This window comes from Aedes aegypti, chromosome 2 (assembly GCF_002204515.2).
Source record: "Aedes aegypti strain LVP_AGWG chromosome 2, AaegL5.0 Primary Assembly, whole genome shotgun sequence".
Lineage (NCBI taxonomy): Eukaryota > Metazoa > Arthropoda > Insecta > Diptera > Culicidae > Aedes > Aedes aegypti.
This window is the reverse complement of record NC_035108.1, coordinates 144,595,944-144,612,881: the sequence shown is the minus strand read 5'-3', so window position 1 is coordinate 144,612,881 and position 16,938 is coordinate 144,595,944. Positions and strand designations below refer to the sequence as shown.

The following is a 16,938-nucleotide window of genomic DNA, read 5'->3' as shown; positions in this document are numbered from 1 at the left end:
CAAGAATTTAATCAAGGATTACATTAGAAAAATCTCTACAGAAGTTCCTTCAGTAAAAACTCTACGTAAATTGCTTTTGGAAAAACTCTTCGTGGACCCTTCCTGAGATTTTTTCTGGGATTTCTCCAGAAATTCCTCCAAGGACTATTCCAGGGATTTCTCCAGAAAAAGGTTTTGTTTTCCAGTCTGTAGGGATTTCACCAGGAAATTACTACAGCGATTCTTCCTGGGACAAATCGAAGGATTTATCTGGGAACAATCCAGAGATGCCTCCAGTAGTTTTTCATTAATTAGTTTAGTTTTTTTTCAGAGATTTCTTCAGCTGGTAGAGATTTGACTCTATATGTTATTGAAATACGTTTTTTGTCTATGCACTTTTTATTCTTTGTAAAAATACTCACAAAATATTCGTTGGAAAAAATAAAGACTACGTAGCCGAAAAGCATATTTGATGTTCCAGGGATTTATTCAAGAATTCCTTGAGATTCGAATGATTGTCAGTTTTCCTCGGGAATCCCTCCATAGAATCCAGCAAGAATTTCTCCAGGGATTCTTACAGAAATTTCTCTAAGGATTGCTCTAGAACCTTTGTAAAAAATCTAGTAGCAAACAAAACATCTTTCTGGAGGAATCTCTGGCAAATCCACTAGTGGAATCCTTGTAGGGATTACTGTAGTGATTATCTTGGAGGAATTTCTGGTACAATCCCTGGAAGAATCTTCGAAAGAATATCTGTAAAACCTCTGGAGATATTTCAAGAGTATTTCTTTATACAGTTAGCTCTCCCTTACTCGATATTCCATATCTCGATATCGAGTTAGAGGACCATAGTAAAAGTTGCTTTTCATGGCTTACTCGATGGTTCCTTGGATCGCAGTTTCATTGGTTTTGTGTTGTGTAACTCGATACCTCCCTAACTCGATGGTCCCTTCAATATCGAGTAAGGAAGAGTTGACTGTAGAATCTCTAGAGGATTTACTGGAGTTTCATTTGAGCTGGTCTTAAAACTGTCTTTGATGTTTTTTTTCTAATTTGCCACAATATATACACATGCAAAAAATCAATCAGCAAAGGAAGCTCTCAGCAATTAACTATAGAAGTTCTCATAAGAACACTATGCTGAAAAGTGGAATGAAACCTCCGCTTCGGACGTAACGGCAGAAACAAGAGGAAAAATGGATGAAAAACATGACTTTTAAGGTGTCGCATGATGGAACTATATGATGGTCTGAAAATGTCCACATCACACCCTACCGGAACCGGTTCGACCGAAACCGGCCAAATCTAATTGTTGGTACTCTTGATGCTCTTGTAAATCGAAATGAAAAACCATGAAATTGGAACCGTCGTACAAAACAAGCGTATGAACTTTTGAGTACGATATACGCCAGTTCCTTCTGAAACAGGTTCTGGGTGCCCTTGGGTCCTTGTGCCCAGAATGGCCATATTAACAAAAAATGTCTGGAATTCCAGGTTTTTATACCTTTCATATAAAGCTAAAAATGAAAATCGATTAAAAAATGTATTTTTGAAAGCGTTTCAAGTTCGTTGTTCATTTTTGACCCTATAATGCATAATGTGTCACTTTTTTTGTAGCGCCGCTCCTAGAGGTCACTGACAGCTTCTTTTAGCGCGAAAATGTTCAATTTCAGATGCTAGAAAAATCAGAAAATTTCTGATTTCTATCTCTTTTCTCTACTAAGTTACAGCCAAGGAAGGTTTAAAAATGAGATTCGAATGATTGCCAGTACCACTTTACGGGTTGAATAAAAGTGCACTTTACGGGTCGAGTAAAAGTGCTTTTTCTTTTTGTTACTCTATGATATTGGTTTTCAAAGAAAATATATTATCATAGTCATTGATTATGAACATTTTAGACATTTGGCACAGATTGAAAAAGGTATCAAATGGAATCAATTTTAAAACCTCAGACGAAGATTCCCAATGTTGGAATCATCCTTTAAGACCCTTAAGTCACATCTACTTGCCCATCTAAGCCATTTCATGTTTTTGTCCAGATTTTGTGTAAAATATGAATCAATAATTATTTCACAACCGTTTTGATGGCCATTCTGTGTTGATTTTCCACCCCATACTTACCGCTGGCAGGGCAAAGAACGAGATTCCGAGTAAGGCGCAAAACGAGGCAATGATTTTCCCTTGCCACGTTTCCGGTACCATATCGCCGTATCCGACGGTGCACAGCGTTATCTATGCGAGTTGCGAGAGTGCGACATCCAGGTGGCGTGGTTTTTGCGTAGATTGTCGATCAGGCCACAGAGCAGCGTTGGTTCCCCGTAAATATTCAAACCAGCGGGTTTCGTTATTATGCGGTAATTTTGACGGCAGCAGCCCAGCATGAAGAAGTGAGATGAAATAGAAAATTTATACGATTAGACTCGATCGAATGTTATTGAAATTCTAGTCAGCTTATGTTGTGCTTTCAGCTTTCAAACGCCGGGAAAGTGAAATTCGCGTTGAATCGATTTTGCCACCTGTTTCCTGGCGCTTATCACGCGGCGTTTGCATTTTTCGCTTCGATTAGCGATATTCCAACTTTCCGGCTGTGACGAATTATTCAATTATGTTTTTGGCTACGATAAAGTAGTATGCTTGAAAATACAAAGCATTAGGGTCCAGCACAAATTTCACATTCCAAGACGCGAAAGCAAAAAAGCGTTCGTGCAGTTTGACGATAACGATACTTACCACACCCCACCACAAGGCTTGAGCAAAGTTATTGAATTTTGTTTCCTTCACATCCTTCTCCATTAAATATACTAAAAACGAGGCAAAAATAAGGCCCAGGAATCCTATGTACAATGTTGTTATTAGTTCCTGAAATGAAAGAAATTCGAGTAATTATTGTTTTGATAATATTCTTAGTTGTAGGCATATAACAAAACACAGGTAAATTTAGTTAATGGGAAATTATGTATTCGAATGATGAGTGACGCAGGAATAATCTGATTTGTTTTCAATTTATGCTCTGCAACTTAATTCAGACGTGTTTAATCTGTGCACTATCATAATATATTATTAGTAATACGTGCCATAAATTTTGAAATACTCTGGAATGTAATATCTAGATCTAAAAGCGTGATCTATGAGCTTTTGAAATCTTTTCAGATGTAAAACAAATCGAACTCATATAACTCTGGCTTCATATCGCAACGCTTAGAAAGGCCGCTCCTCTAATAAATATCCACGGCTTCGTGGCCGTGCGGTTAGTGTCACCAAGGCATTTAGCCGCATCGTGCTAAGGAGTGTGGGTTCGATTCCCGCTTCAGTCCGGAAAACTTTTCGTCAGGAATGTATTTCGACTGTGCCACTGGGCGTTGCATGCTAGTCCGTTGTCTAGTGTGGTGCTTCCTTCAAAGGACATAATCGTCCACTGGAAGCATTAACGTGTCGGTGTCTTACTTCAATTTGGTAAAAACAAAAGTTGAAATCAGTTCTTCGCAATCCCCATATAATTGTTCGAAGCTTTTTGAACGTGGAAACCATAATCAAAGCCACAGCAATACAATTACATAATCCCATTTACAAAACGCAAACAAACGTAACACCCATTCTGACATGAGGGCTTAGGCTTTGGTTAGGGAATGGAGTAAATGTTTCATTCGCAAAATAATCCGTTATGGAAATAATAGTTTCACACGCCATGGACTCGGCATGTTGGTTGCCTGAAATTTCGACCAACCTCATTTCCAGACACAAATTTCAAATCCAATTAATATCCTTCTTGGGTTTGCGCTGCCCGTAACAATTTCGGAAAATTAATGCAACCAAACGATCTTGACAGCTGTAGTTCTGGTACCTAGTATAGGGTGTCCCAGAAATTTTAATGATTTGAATAAATAATTCTCGCATAATTGAGAGCTATTGGTAACCGAGTATATAGCTCGTTTTAAACCAAAGGAATGGATCAGTAAAAAAAAAAACTTTCACCATTGGGAGATATAGGAAGATCTTTTCTAAAACGAATCATTGGTGAATAACGTGAAAATACGTTCGTTTGTTCAGTAGTGACAAATTACACACTTGGTTACCAATGGCTAACTCATGTCACATCCCTAGATTTTACTTCGATTTTCGAAGAATTGAGTTTTTCGTGTATCTTTCCAAACGTCAGCTAGGAACAACTCAATATTAAAAAGCAAACTCCTACATGGAGAAAATAAAGTACTCAAAACTTTGTTCATTATACTTAAATCGGGTTGTTGGTGCGTTACCTTAATTTGGAGTTGATGGGGTAGAAGTTGTTTTCATTTGCAGCCATGCGAAAAAAAAAATTAAAAAAAAATTGAGGGCCCAGAAAGCCGTAGCGGTAAACACGCAGCTATTCAGCAAGACATTTGTTCTTCCTCCCATATACTCGAAATGATACGGTGAAGGAGTTCGTGCAGCCGCTCACTTCCGTGTTTGAGAAGTTCGGCCGGGAGCTCTTCCTTCCCAGCAGCCTTGTTGTTCTTCAGCCCATTGATACTTAGTTTTCTTTACTTCATCTAGCGTTTGAGGATCCACAGCATTTCCATCGTCATCGATTTGAATTCTGCTACCAGATCCACTTCTGTAATCTCCGTTTAACAATGACTCGAAGTATTCTTTCCACCTGGCGGCCATAATTGTTTTATCCGTCAGCAAGTTTTCTTCGCGGTCGTTGCACATGGCGAGAGAAGACGCTATTTTTCTCCGCACACCATTGACGGATTCATAGAACGGTTGCCTCTTCATGCTCCTTTTTATTTCAGCGATAAATCCGTTTTTCGGCTGCCCTTGTTTCCTTGTACCGCTCTCTGCTCTGACGGGTACCAGACTCCAACATCCTTCTAGCTTCTAGCCTTCTGGCTTCTAGCCATGTTCTTCTCGTCCGTCAGTCTCTGGCACTCTTCGTCATTTCAACCGTTGCTTAGTTTTCGTTGAGCAGTCACTTCTCGCGTTACTGTGCTCACCGCTCCGTAAACTGACTCCCACAGATCTCCGAGTTTGATGGGTCAGTTGATTTCGCTTATTTGCTCGTTGAGCTGGTAGTCCGCTACTACATCATCTGTTGACAGGCGTTGAATATTGAAACGCAATGATTGATGACTTCTAGAACACGAAACAGTTACAATTTTGCTTACAACGAGATAGAGGTCTGAGTTGATGTTAGGAGCCCTGAAAGTTCTAACTTCTATGACGTCGGGAAAATTCAGTTTTCAGTTTTTGCGTCTCGAAGAGCATAGCAAAAAGCGAATGGATGTAACGCCGAAGAAGCAAAATGAACACACCGATAAGTTGCTTGCGAAGCCCTTCCATTCGTAGGATTCATTTATCCACGCGCTGTTCATTCCTGCGATTCATTGCGAGGTTGCTTCTTCTCGCAAAGTCAAGCAAACACTCTGCTGGTCGCATCATGTACTGAGTCCACGCAGTCCAACAAAAGCACGCTTAAAGTACACAGCACGAGCGTGACTGGGTGCTGCTGACTATGGCTTGGAACGCGACCGCTCTTGAGCTAATTGCGCAACAATTTTCTGGCAATGCTTAGGTACAATTGCAAAATAATATAGATGGCATGTATTCGAATCGCAAAATGTACCGATTTCAACACTTATTGTTAGTGAAATTTAAAAATCGCACTTTAATCACAACAATTGCTTTTGTTATTATGTTGTTGAATTAAATTTGATCTACCTAAATGTTGTTAAAAAACATGAGAGGTCTGGAGGATTTCTACCATTGAAATAAACTACAGTAGGTAAATGCAAATAAATTTTCTTTTTCAAATTAATAAATCAATCAATGACCCGCATGACAACCACGTCTTTCATGGCGCACCTGCGTGTTGCAAGCCTGCATGAAGATGATCGTAGTGAATATTTTCCTGTTCTTCGTGAAGAGCAGGCAGCGTGGATCGCACCGCTCACATTACCAAGTGATGAAGTCGAGAGAAACAGCGATCCGAAAAAGAAACACGAACGAATGTATGGGTTCATTCGCAGATTCTGTTTTGATGGCTAGGAAAATTCATCGTACCTCATGTTTCCGATCGCTGTTCAGCAACATTGGTTAGGAGCCCTGAAAGTTCTAACATCTATGACGTCGGGAAAATGTCGGTCGTCCACCAGCACATGATCAATTTGGTTGCAAAGTTCGCCATTTGGGTGTGCAACACCATATGTGCAACTCATGGCCATCTCCCTGGTGGCAGCAAAGTTAGTAACGGAGTCAAGGCTCTCCGTACCAATGATAGTTATGATAGGAAGCAGTTCTCTCTTCTGACCTACGCATTAGCGTCGCCGATGACAATTTTCATCTCGTGTTTTGGGCATTCTCTTGCCGAGACATTCGTGAACGCAACCTTTACATCATCGAGTTTGTCGTTTGTCGATGCATAGATGTTGATCAGGCTGTAGATGAAGAACTTGCTCCGAATCCTCCATACGTAGATTCGTTCGTTGATCGATCGATCTTCTCGATCACTATGAAGCCGACTCCGCGTTCATTTTTATCGCCACCACTGTGGTAGATGTTATATTTGAAAGCAATGTTAGTAACGGGTCCACCGTCCTGAATACACGTTCTCTAGATCTTGGCCAGCGCTCTTCCTGAATAACAGCCACACAAATGACAACTTGTCGTATTCACGAATCAAAATGTTCACAAGTTTAGATTCATTTAAGGTTCTGACATTCCAGGTATCGAGTTTCCAATCATGATCTTTATTTCATTGCAAGTTCGGTGGCCGAATAGCGTTCGTTTCTTCTTCTTTCTCCATTTTCGTGGTGTAGCACTGTTTCTAATGTTTGCACCTGTAGTAGCACCTTCAAGGCGTAGGCATACACAAATCAAAATCGTATTTTTTCAAAACTTTGATATTTTTCCTTGCAAGTATAAATTCAAAGTTTTTAATTGATGTTAAAAAGTTTTTAATTCTTCCTCTATTGTGTTTAATAAAAATATGTTCGCATAGTAGTGTAACTGTAGATAAAATAAGACTACTATTGGTGCAAGGGAGCACATTTTTTTAACATTATCGAGCAGTAAATCAATAGTAGGTACTTAGATGAATAGCTCCTGACTGTCATGTCATCATGTCGAGAAATACTACGGGTCTTCTTCTTCTTCTTGGTATTATGTCCTCACTGGGACAGAGCCTGCTACTCAGCATAGTGTTCTTATGAGCACTTCCACAGTTGTTAACTGAGAGCTTTCTTTGCCAAAGTTGCCATTTTCGCATTCGTATCTCGTGTGGCAGGTACGATGATACTCTATGCCCAGGGAAGTCAAGGAAATTTCCATTACGAAAAGATCCTGGACCGACCGGGATTCGAACCCAGACACCTTCAGCATGGCTTTGCTTTGTAGCCGCGGACTCTAACCACTCGGCTAAGGAATACTACGGGTACAGCGACCATAATTTTTGATCAATAATCGTATTAGCACTAATATATGTTCTTGAAGATTTTTATTGAATGCACCTTCTAGCCTTAAACCAATTCCGTCCAACTAAGTCTCTCAATATTAACGAGATTTGTGCAAATGTGGTTCGACACCTGTCTAAGAAATGTTACATTTTTATTCACAGTGATATAAATCGCACAAAAACATTAAATTTAGTCTTGATTGGTGCAAGAATAAAAAAAAGTCAAAATTAGCTCTTTATCTGCTCTAGACTTAGGATAACAGTATGATGGAGAATAATCCATACTTTTTCGGACACCCTATATCGTTTTCATACAGAATAATTACAGGAAAGCTACGTTATCAAAACAGTCTTTTTCGTTGATATTAATGAATTCTTCTTTTCTCTTGCATCTCATAACGTCTCTCCCTTGTCCTTTTGGTCGCCGTCATTGTTCCGAAGTAAAACGAGCACAAATAATGCGATAATTAGTGGCCATCACTCCCAGGAGCTGCCATCAAGGTTGGATTACATACCTACTTACACGTTCACATACACATCAACGTGTGGCTCACCCACTACCAAAACCACTATCGGAGCGTCTTTACAGAGAACAATTAATCATTTCACCCATTTCAACACAAACGGAACCGCCCTCCATATCCACTACTGCTTGCAACGAGGGCACTGGAATGCTTGACCCCAGGAACAAAGTGCCAACTCATGTGGAGACTCGCTTTTCTCCGACTGCCATGATCATGATATCGCAAATTAAAAGAACTATAATTTCTGTCACAGAAAAACGACGAGGCGGCGGGCGTCCGATGGCAATTTAGATAATGAACTGTTCGAGCGGGTACCTCTGTGCGAAATGCTGACCCAAACCGCTGCTCTGACACGAGTCCTACTCATAGAAATTTATGGCTTGTTTGGGAAATTCTTCTGACACGTAGTTCTTAGGCTGTCCGAGCAATATATTTATTGAAGAAATTGAGAGATGCTATCGTAAATCGTAGATTGGTTGAGGCGGCGGTTAACACTTTTGTCCAATTGATATAATGGCGCCGCCATCCGTGTGTCAATTGATTTATGAGTAACAACAAGAAAAGGGTTTGACCATATAGTTATTGAGAGATGCCTTAAGAAACCCTGAACAGTATTGTTTCGTTTTCGACAAAAAAATCGCTTTCTAATCAGAGCTGTGACAACACAAACAAGCAGGAAATCGCTTTTAAAGCGATTGACGACATTCAGAAGCTATTGAGGCGTAGCGTGTAAATGTAGTACCGTGTTGATTCAAAGTGTCCGGATGCTTCGAATTCCGGACACCGGCCTTGAATCACCCAAAATTTTTTTTGTCTGCTTTTATACTTGGAGAATGTAGAAGACATCATAATTATGAATTCTAGGTGAGAAGAAATCGGGACCGGGACCAACAACACCGTGAAAATGCCAACGACCGGCTTTCGAAGCGTCCGGAAATTCGATGCAGCAACCTACAGGTAACCTACAATTAAGTCAACCAAGATTGGTAATAAAAATAAATTTATTAATTGGTCAGACACTGTACAATAAACACGCATTTGTTTACTCTGCAAGTGGCTATGAACCCAGGAGTGCTGGCAGGGGCCTTCCTTAGCCTTTGGTTAGAGTCCGCGGCTACAAAGCAAAACCATGCTGAAAGTGTCTGGATTCGATTCCCGGTCGGTCCAGGATCTTTTCGTAATGGAAATTTCCTTGACTTCCCTGGACATAGAGTATCATCGTACCTGCCCGACGATATAGGAATGGGAAAATGACAACTTAGGCAAAGAAAGCTTAATAGCTGTGGAAGTGCTTATAAGAACACTAAGCTGAGAAGCCGGCTATGTCCCAGTGAGGACGTTAATGCCAAGAAGAAGAAGAAGAAGACGTGCTGGCAGCTAAAAATCAGAAGATCTGAAGTTAACGAGAAGTAATGTCAGAAAATGGTTCTCTCAAAAGACGAGGAACGCAACTCAAGTGGATAAGGTGACGGTAGCGGAAGTACAAGGACGACTGCTGTGTCCAGGTGTCCAGGAGCAGTTGCATGTGGCAGCGGGCGATCTGGTGCAAATGGGCGTGCCTATGGAAGCACAGTGAACCTACCGGCCATTGAAAGATTGCGCATCATGGGCGTTTGCGATGAAGGTGACGTTGATACGAGAAAGCTCTTGGCGGGAGGTAAAGACGGATCAAAACCAGGTGGTCGACCCGGATTTGGACGGCCGTTGGCAACGATATGCTTAAGTATAGAGAACCATAACTACAGCTTAGTACAACTTGCAAAAACTGTAAAAGAGGCATGGAATGCGCATCAAAAAGCATTTCAGGACAACTGTCTTCTGCTAAGATTTGTCCTGGTGGATGAGCTAGTCAGCACAACGAGCAACTTGAGCGAGATTGGATTCGAAGTTAATGACCATGGCGGGCATCGTTGCTGATAAAAGGACTCCTGGAATATTACAATCCAATGATAATGGGATTCCAAGCATTCAGAATCGAACAGACGTCATGCAAGCGAAGATATTGCAACACATTATGTGGTCGTCAAGTAAAGCGGGGTTGTTCACGAAGTAAAAACCATGGCAAACCAAGACAGAAAAGAAGACTGGAGCGAGCCTAACGTGCAAGCAATTCGGACATTTAGCTGCGAACTGTCCCCAGAGGTCGGATGCTTCTTAGTTCAAAAAAGTGTGGCAATGCTTACCGTGGAGAGTGAAAAAGAAGACGCATGGATTTTTGATTCTGCAGCAAGTTCGCATATGACGTGAAGCTGAGAAAACTTTTCGAAACTCGAGCTTGCAGAAGGGAGGAAGCCGTAATTTTCTTACTTTTACGGATGATGCAAGTAGAAAGATATTCTTGTGTTCCTTAGAAGCGAAATGTCGAGTGTTCGAAGCGTTTTCAAATCAAGGGCGGACCGTCAATATAACTGAAAATTCTGCGGATCGACAGCGGAACAGATTTCGTCAATTCGAGAATGAGAAGTTTGAAGCATGATGGAGTTCTTCACCAGACATCGAGTTCGTATAAGCCGGATCAAAACAGAGCCGCGAAACTCGCGTTGAAAAACAAAATCGATGTTAACCGACTAACGACTTCCGAAGAAATTTTGGGCGGGGCTATGTCGATGGCAGCATATTTAGCATTTTTTTAGGAATACAAAGAGAGCAATTGTATAAAAGGATGGTACACAAATTATGTCACGCTAAATTTCCGCTTTTTCGACCCCCTCCTTCGAAAGTCCTTCGAAAATTTTGAACGACTTGCCACACTTGGCTTGACACCCTCCCCCCTTCAAGCGTGACGTAATTTGTGCATGACCCCAAAGGAATACGTCTAAAGAGAGGTGGTGTTGCTGTGCCTAAGAAACCTACGTCGAATCCAACGACGATATTCGGATGCCTTTCAACAATGCGAGGATCTCCAGGACTACGTAGATGGCCTTAGTGCTGTTCTACTAGCCACCGGTCAGGTAGGATAAGAGGTAGCGTCCATTTATTACGTAACGCTAAAATTGGAAATTTTTGTCCACCTCCCCCCACCCTTCGTAACGCTTTTTGTATGGAATATTTCAAATTTTAGTATGAGTCGGAACGCTTGAGCCTAGTCCCCCCTCCCCCTAGAGCGTTATGTAATTTGTGGATGCCGCCAAACACGTATATGTCTGGCCGAAGCCCACTCTCAGGCCGGTGTGCTAATCGATGTGCGAGCGAACTGATCGCCAAGATCTGGTGAACGGCCGCTAAACGAGATTAAATACTCAATGAAGAGTGCTAAGGGACATCGATGACACCAATCGAGCTTGGGCAACGCTGCATAGTCCTGTCTGACACGTCAACTTACATTTAGATATTTCCTCAGAATTTGCTACCCTTTTTGGTGGAATTTGGCTCAAATTTCTTACGGACGCAAGCCCTATACTCAAATGTTTCACAGGCCGAAGCTTTGAAGTACCTTTGGCGCCATCTTTAGTTCTCCAGGTGAGACTAAGAGAATATGTCCTGCCGTGACAGGCCCCCCTTTCGATACTTCATTGGTCTTTTCTCCTCTGATGCACTGAATTACTTGTTCGAGACGAATTCAAATTATGCTGTTGTGATCGAACGCGAATTTGGTTGTTGGCGTAAACTGTAATTCTCTAGATGAGCTTTACAGCCGAAGTTGACATTTTTTTTATACTACATCCTTTTTTGTTGTCACTGGATTGATTTGGAGTCTGGCGTTAATACATTACGCATACTCGTGGAAGGCTATCGCTGATTTCAATATTGAACATGATCGGCTTCGGGAATGATACTGCTTTCTCTCATAGGTGAGGTGAACAGTATATGTTCAGCCGAAGCAGTAAAATTTCTTGAAAATACATCCACGTATCTTTTTGCTTTTTGGAATTTAACTTCGGCGAGATTCCAAGATGGCATCCAAGGATTTAAAAACCTTGAAGGCGAGATTAACTAACAGTTAGTTAGATCAATGTTCGAATTTAACGTCTCGCTTAGTTGTGCTAGTCAATGAACGAGACTTGTTGGGAATTTGAGGAGAGTGATACTTAGTTTCCTAAAGGAGCAATCAGACTTCGGTGCCAGTTTTTACGATGTGAAATCGTACTTGTTGAAAAAAGTGTTAAGTTAAGTGATGTTAACCCTCAAATTCAAACCAATCGAGGAGATAAAAGTTTTCTACATAAAGCGGTGGACCATGTTCGTCATCTGCAAATAAGACTACAGTGTTTTGATGGGAACATTGATGAGTGGCTGAGCTTCAGGGCATTTATACTTCCCTGATGCACACCAAGGCAGATTTACTACCTGTTGTGAAATTTCAATACCTTTTGCGTTGTCTTGGAGGAGAGGCAAAGGCACTACTAGATCCTCTAAAGATCACAGCGGCCAATTACCAAATCGCATGGGATACGTTGCTTGAACGATACAATCATAGCAAACTTTTGAGAAAAAGGCAACTACCTTCTCTTGCAAAGGAATCTGTAGATGAGCTACAACGATTAGTGGAAGGATTCGATGGAGCTGTCCAGAACTTGCACAGTTCGAACGAAACGTGTAAATTTCTGAGATATATAATGCACATAATTGGAGCGTGGAATATCATGGATAATTACATGATATGTCATGTAAACTTCAATTATATATCATGTAATATAGCAGGATCCTAAGTGGTTACATGACATATAACACATTTTTACATGATTTCAGACTTAAATTTACATGACGTCATGTTTACATCGCATAAACGAAGTTTACATGACGTGTAATCTTCATTATTTTTAACTGTGTGGATCAAGTAGTAGAGGCAGACGTGGTTGGGAGGAATATTCGTCTGCCAAAGATAAGGACACTGTCAAGGTTTTACTTGATTTTCAACACACTTGGGAAGCCGTGGCACTAATTCTGAGGTGTCTTCGAGAAACTATTGAAACTCGATTGAAATATTCGGTGGACGGAAACTCGTAACTAATCGGCCATACTGATGCGGATTGGGGAAAAGATGTGGATACTATAATCGACAAATGACAATATCTTCATAAATATGGGCTGTTTCTAGGAGCGTTAAACGGGCAGCAACTGTGGCAACGGAGCTCATGGCGATATCGCCAACAATTCAAGTGGTCCTCTGGTGGCGAAAGCTACTGGAACAAAAGGATGGCAATCAGGTGGTACCAGTACAGCGTGACAACAGCGTGTATCGCCTAAAATAATGGACCAAACATGTCTATATCCATTACCATTTCGTGAAAGATGACATTAAACTTAGTTACACAGTGATGATGACATCGAGCTTGGTTACATTTCTACCAAAGAATAATCAGCGGATGGATTTACAAATGCGAAACTGAAACATGTGGAGTTCCGGACGGTGATATGTATCGTAGTATGTATGTTAAGGAGGAATATTGAGGCGTAGTGTGCTATTGAAGTAACCTACGATTCAGTCAGACCTTAGCAACCAAGATTATTTATAGCTGGTGAAAAACTTGTTCAGACACTTCACACCCAACACGCAATTATTTCCACTGTAAGTGAGGCGCGTGGGTCGTGTGGGGGTCAGACAGAATCACAAATCGACAACGTTTTGATTGGTGGACGGCGCTTCTTCGTACTTTTCAACGTCAAGACCTATCATGACGCTAACATCGACTCTGACCACTATCTGGTGACGGTTAAACTGCGCCCGAAACTCTCCGTCGTTAATAACGTACGGCACCGACGGCCGACCCGGTCTGGCCTAGAATGGCTTAAGGTGAAGATGAATCGAAGCCAAACCTTAAATTTTCAAGAGCACAAATCTGGAGAACCAAACATCTGTTTAAGCTGAAAACTTTATCGATTGGTTACTAGCTGGTGGTGAACAAGCGATTAAGTTTTCAGCTCAAATGGGTGTTTGGTTCTCCACATTTGTGCTCTTGAAAATTTCAAGTTTGGCTCCAATTCACCTTCGCCTTAAGCAACTAGATGTCGCATATGCAGTTGCACAGCACCTCGAGGCTGCATTACCGGAAGAGGGTGAGCCTCTCTTGAGGACTGCTGGAGAACGTGGAACGATAGACGAAAACGGCAACAGCAGACCCATCTCTTCGGAAGCAAAAACGCCGCCTTGAGGAGACGGAGAGCGAGGAGATGAAACAGCTGTGTCGGTCTCAAGAAACACGTAAGTTCTATCAGAAGCCCAGCGCATCCCGCAACGGCTTCGACCTGCGAGCTGAGAAGTGCTGGGATAAGGATGGGAGCATCGTGACGCACGAGCTTGAAGTGATCAAAAGGTGAAATCAGCATTTCGACGAACACCTGAATGGCACTATAAAGGCCGATACAACGGAGGAAATGCCTTCGTCAGAACTGCGGAAGATGGATACCAATCAGGAGGTTAACGATGCTATTCATCAGCTCTAGAACGATAAACCTGCTGCTTAGGATGGTATCGATCATGATTTTTTTTTAATGTAAAAAGTGTATTTATTTGGTCGATTTGCTTAGAAATAGTTATTTACATAATTGTTTAAACTTCGATTTCTAAAAAGAAACTCAATGCATCTACATCTATCCTGCCATTTGAATTCTCAATGAAGGTAATGTAATTGGCTAATGTTTTCATGATCATTGTTTTATCTATCGTCGACATCCATTCAAGAGAAGGGCGTAGAAGTTCACTGCAAACAAAAGAGCGCCGGCGACCAGTTATTGCCATCAGCCTTCGTTGTAGTAGCCTCCACGCATCTTGCACTCTCGCACAAGAGAAAAATTTGTGTTCAATCGTCTCACTAGGTCCAGCACAGTGAAGGCATTGTTCTCCATCTGTTCGTCGCATTCTAAACAGCAGCCGCCGGTGCGGCACTTTCTGATTTGTCCACACATAAAGCGCTGATTTTTGTGACGACAAGAGTCCACGCGTCGCTATAGTTTTCCATATACGAGGCCAGTTGCAATTTGGATAGTCGATTTCCACTTTCGGTTTGTCCGTTCGATCCACGAAGAAACGGTGGATGAGATCGGCGGAGGTGAGGTGACGGATTTGGTAGGGTAAGTTTGGGAGATTGCTTATGATTAGCCTTAGGCAAGGAAGGTCTGAGATGGAATTTGCTGGGAGAGGATTTACTTGGTTTATATAGGATTGGTAAAAAGGAAGGAAATCGATCTCTAACAGGTGCCGGTTAATAAGCAGTGATGGGCATTTCAAACTTGGAAGATGCAGATTTAAACCGCCATCCTGCTTTCTGCGTGCCAGTTGTCTCATTGGTATAGTCGCAGGTGATCCACGGAACAATGCACAGTGGTCCAGGAATCAGTTTTACGCGGAAAGATGCATTTTGAGCTTTACAATGAAACATTAGACAAAAACGGTCTTCTACAAAGTTGTTTGTATTAGTTAAGCCCTTCGTTTGGTGTTATTGAAAATTAGGGTGGACCACATTTTCATAGAAATTGTGTAACTAACTTTCTTATTTGTAGAAATTATATTATACATGCTTCAGCAAAGTTGTAGACCATTCAATTTCAAGCAACTTTGCCAAAAAAAGTTTTTTGTATCTCTTAAATTGGCCGATTTAGAGCTTTTTTCCTGCAGTGACATAGGGTGGTCCGAACAAAACTGGTTTTCTGGCTCTAGAGTTTTCAATTCAAATTTCTCATCAAAGTAGTCTATGAAACACTTTTAGAGCTTTAAAAAATGCGTTATTTGGTGAGTGAAGAAACTCGCTATCTCCTTCCGTTTATGAGTTATTGTTGTTTTTCTCTCAAAAACATGCCTACTTTGATTGTGAATATCTCTGTTTGGGGCAAACAAAAAATATCTTTTGACGGTAATCAAAAGACAAAATAAAATTGTATATTATATCAAAAAATTACAGATGTGTTATTTTTGTAACTCTAGTAAAATGCCTTAAAAAACAAAGGATTTTAAGCAGAAAAACTTTAATAACTTTTGAACTAAAATAGATATCATCAATATTTTTGCATGAAAATTTGAGTTTTGTTAAGTTCTTAAAGTCGTGCATAGACCGCTTTGACGAGAAATCTGAAATAAGAAAGATAGGGCTCTAAAACTATTTTGAAGATTTTCATAGTATGTATTTCTTTATTATTTTGCATTTTGAAAATGAAAATGAAATTTTAGACAAAATTGTTTCTAAAAATGTAAGCTTTCATACTGTGTCATTTAAAACTAGGGTGGTCCACAATATCACACATATCGTATTTTATTTGCAAAAATACTGGTATATGCTCTTGGGTAAAGCGGTAGAACTTGAAATTTTGATCAACTTTGCCAAAAAAGTTTTTCTGTAGCTCAAAATTTGACCAATCTAGAGCATTTTTTCCTAATCATCGCAGGGTGGTCCATCAAAAATAAGTTTTTTAACTCTAGTTTTTTTAATATTAATTTCTCGTCAAAGTTGTCTATAAACAACTTTTAGAACTTAACAAAACGCAAATTTTCATGCAAAAATATTGATGATATCTATTTTAGTTCAAAAGTTATTGAAGTTTTTGTGATAAAAAATATTTGATTTTCAAGACGTTTTATTAGAGTTACAAAAATAACACATCTTTAATTTTTTGATATAATATACAATTTTATTTTGTCTTTTGATTACCGTCAAAAGATATTTTTTATGTTTGCCCCAATTAGAGAAATTCACAATCAAAGTAGGCATGTTTTTGAGAGAAAAACAACAACAACTCCTAAACGGAAGGAGATAGCGAGTTTCTTCACTCACCTAATTACGCATTTTTCAAAGCTCTAAAAGTGTTTCATAGACTACTTTGATGAGAAACTTCAATTGAAAACTCTAGAGCCAGAAAACCAGTTTTGTTCGGACCACCCTATGTCACCGTAGGAAAAAAGCTCTAAATCGGTCAATTTAAGAGATACAAAAAAACTTTTTTTGGCAAAGTTGCTTGAAATTGAATGGTCTACAACTTTGCTGAAGCATGTATAATATAATTTCTACAAATAAGAAAGTTAGTTACACAATTTCTATGAAAATGTGGTCCACCCTAATTTTCAATAAAACC

The 16,938-nt window shown here is 40.3% G+C and overlaps 1 protein-coding gene across 3 annotated transcripts in view; it reads right to left on the bottom strand.

Moving 5' to 3' along the window:
* The window catches only part of LOC5563832 (potassium voltage-gated channel subfamily KQT member 1), a 435,691-nt gene that overhangs the window by 326,875 nt on the left and 91,878 nt on the right, over nucleotides 1-16,938 (bottom strand). For all 3 annotated transcript variants that reach the window (XM_021842610.1, XM_021842612.1, XM_021842611.1), the window contains exons 6-7: nucleotides 2,710-2,838; nucleotides 2,101-2,211 (exon numbers count right to left, since the gene is read on the bottom strand). In XM_021842610.1, the coding sequence (XP_021698302.1) occupies nucleotides 2,101-2,211; nucleotides 2,710-2,838 (240 nt within the window). The remainder of the gene's footprint in view (nucleotides 1-2,100; nucleotides 2,212-2,709; nucleotides 2,839-16,938) is intronic.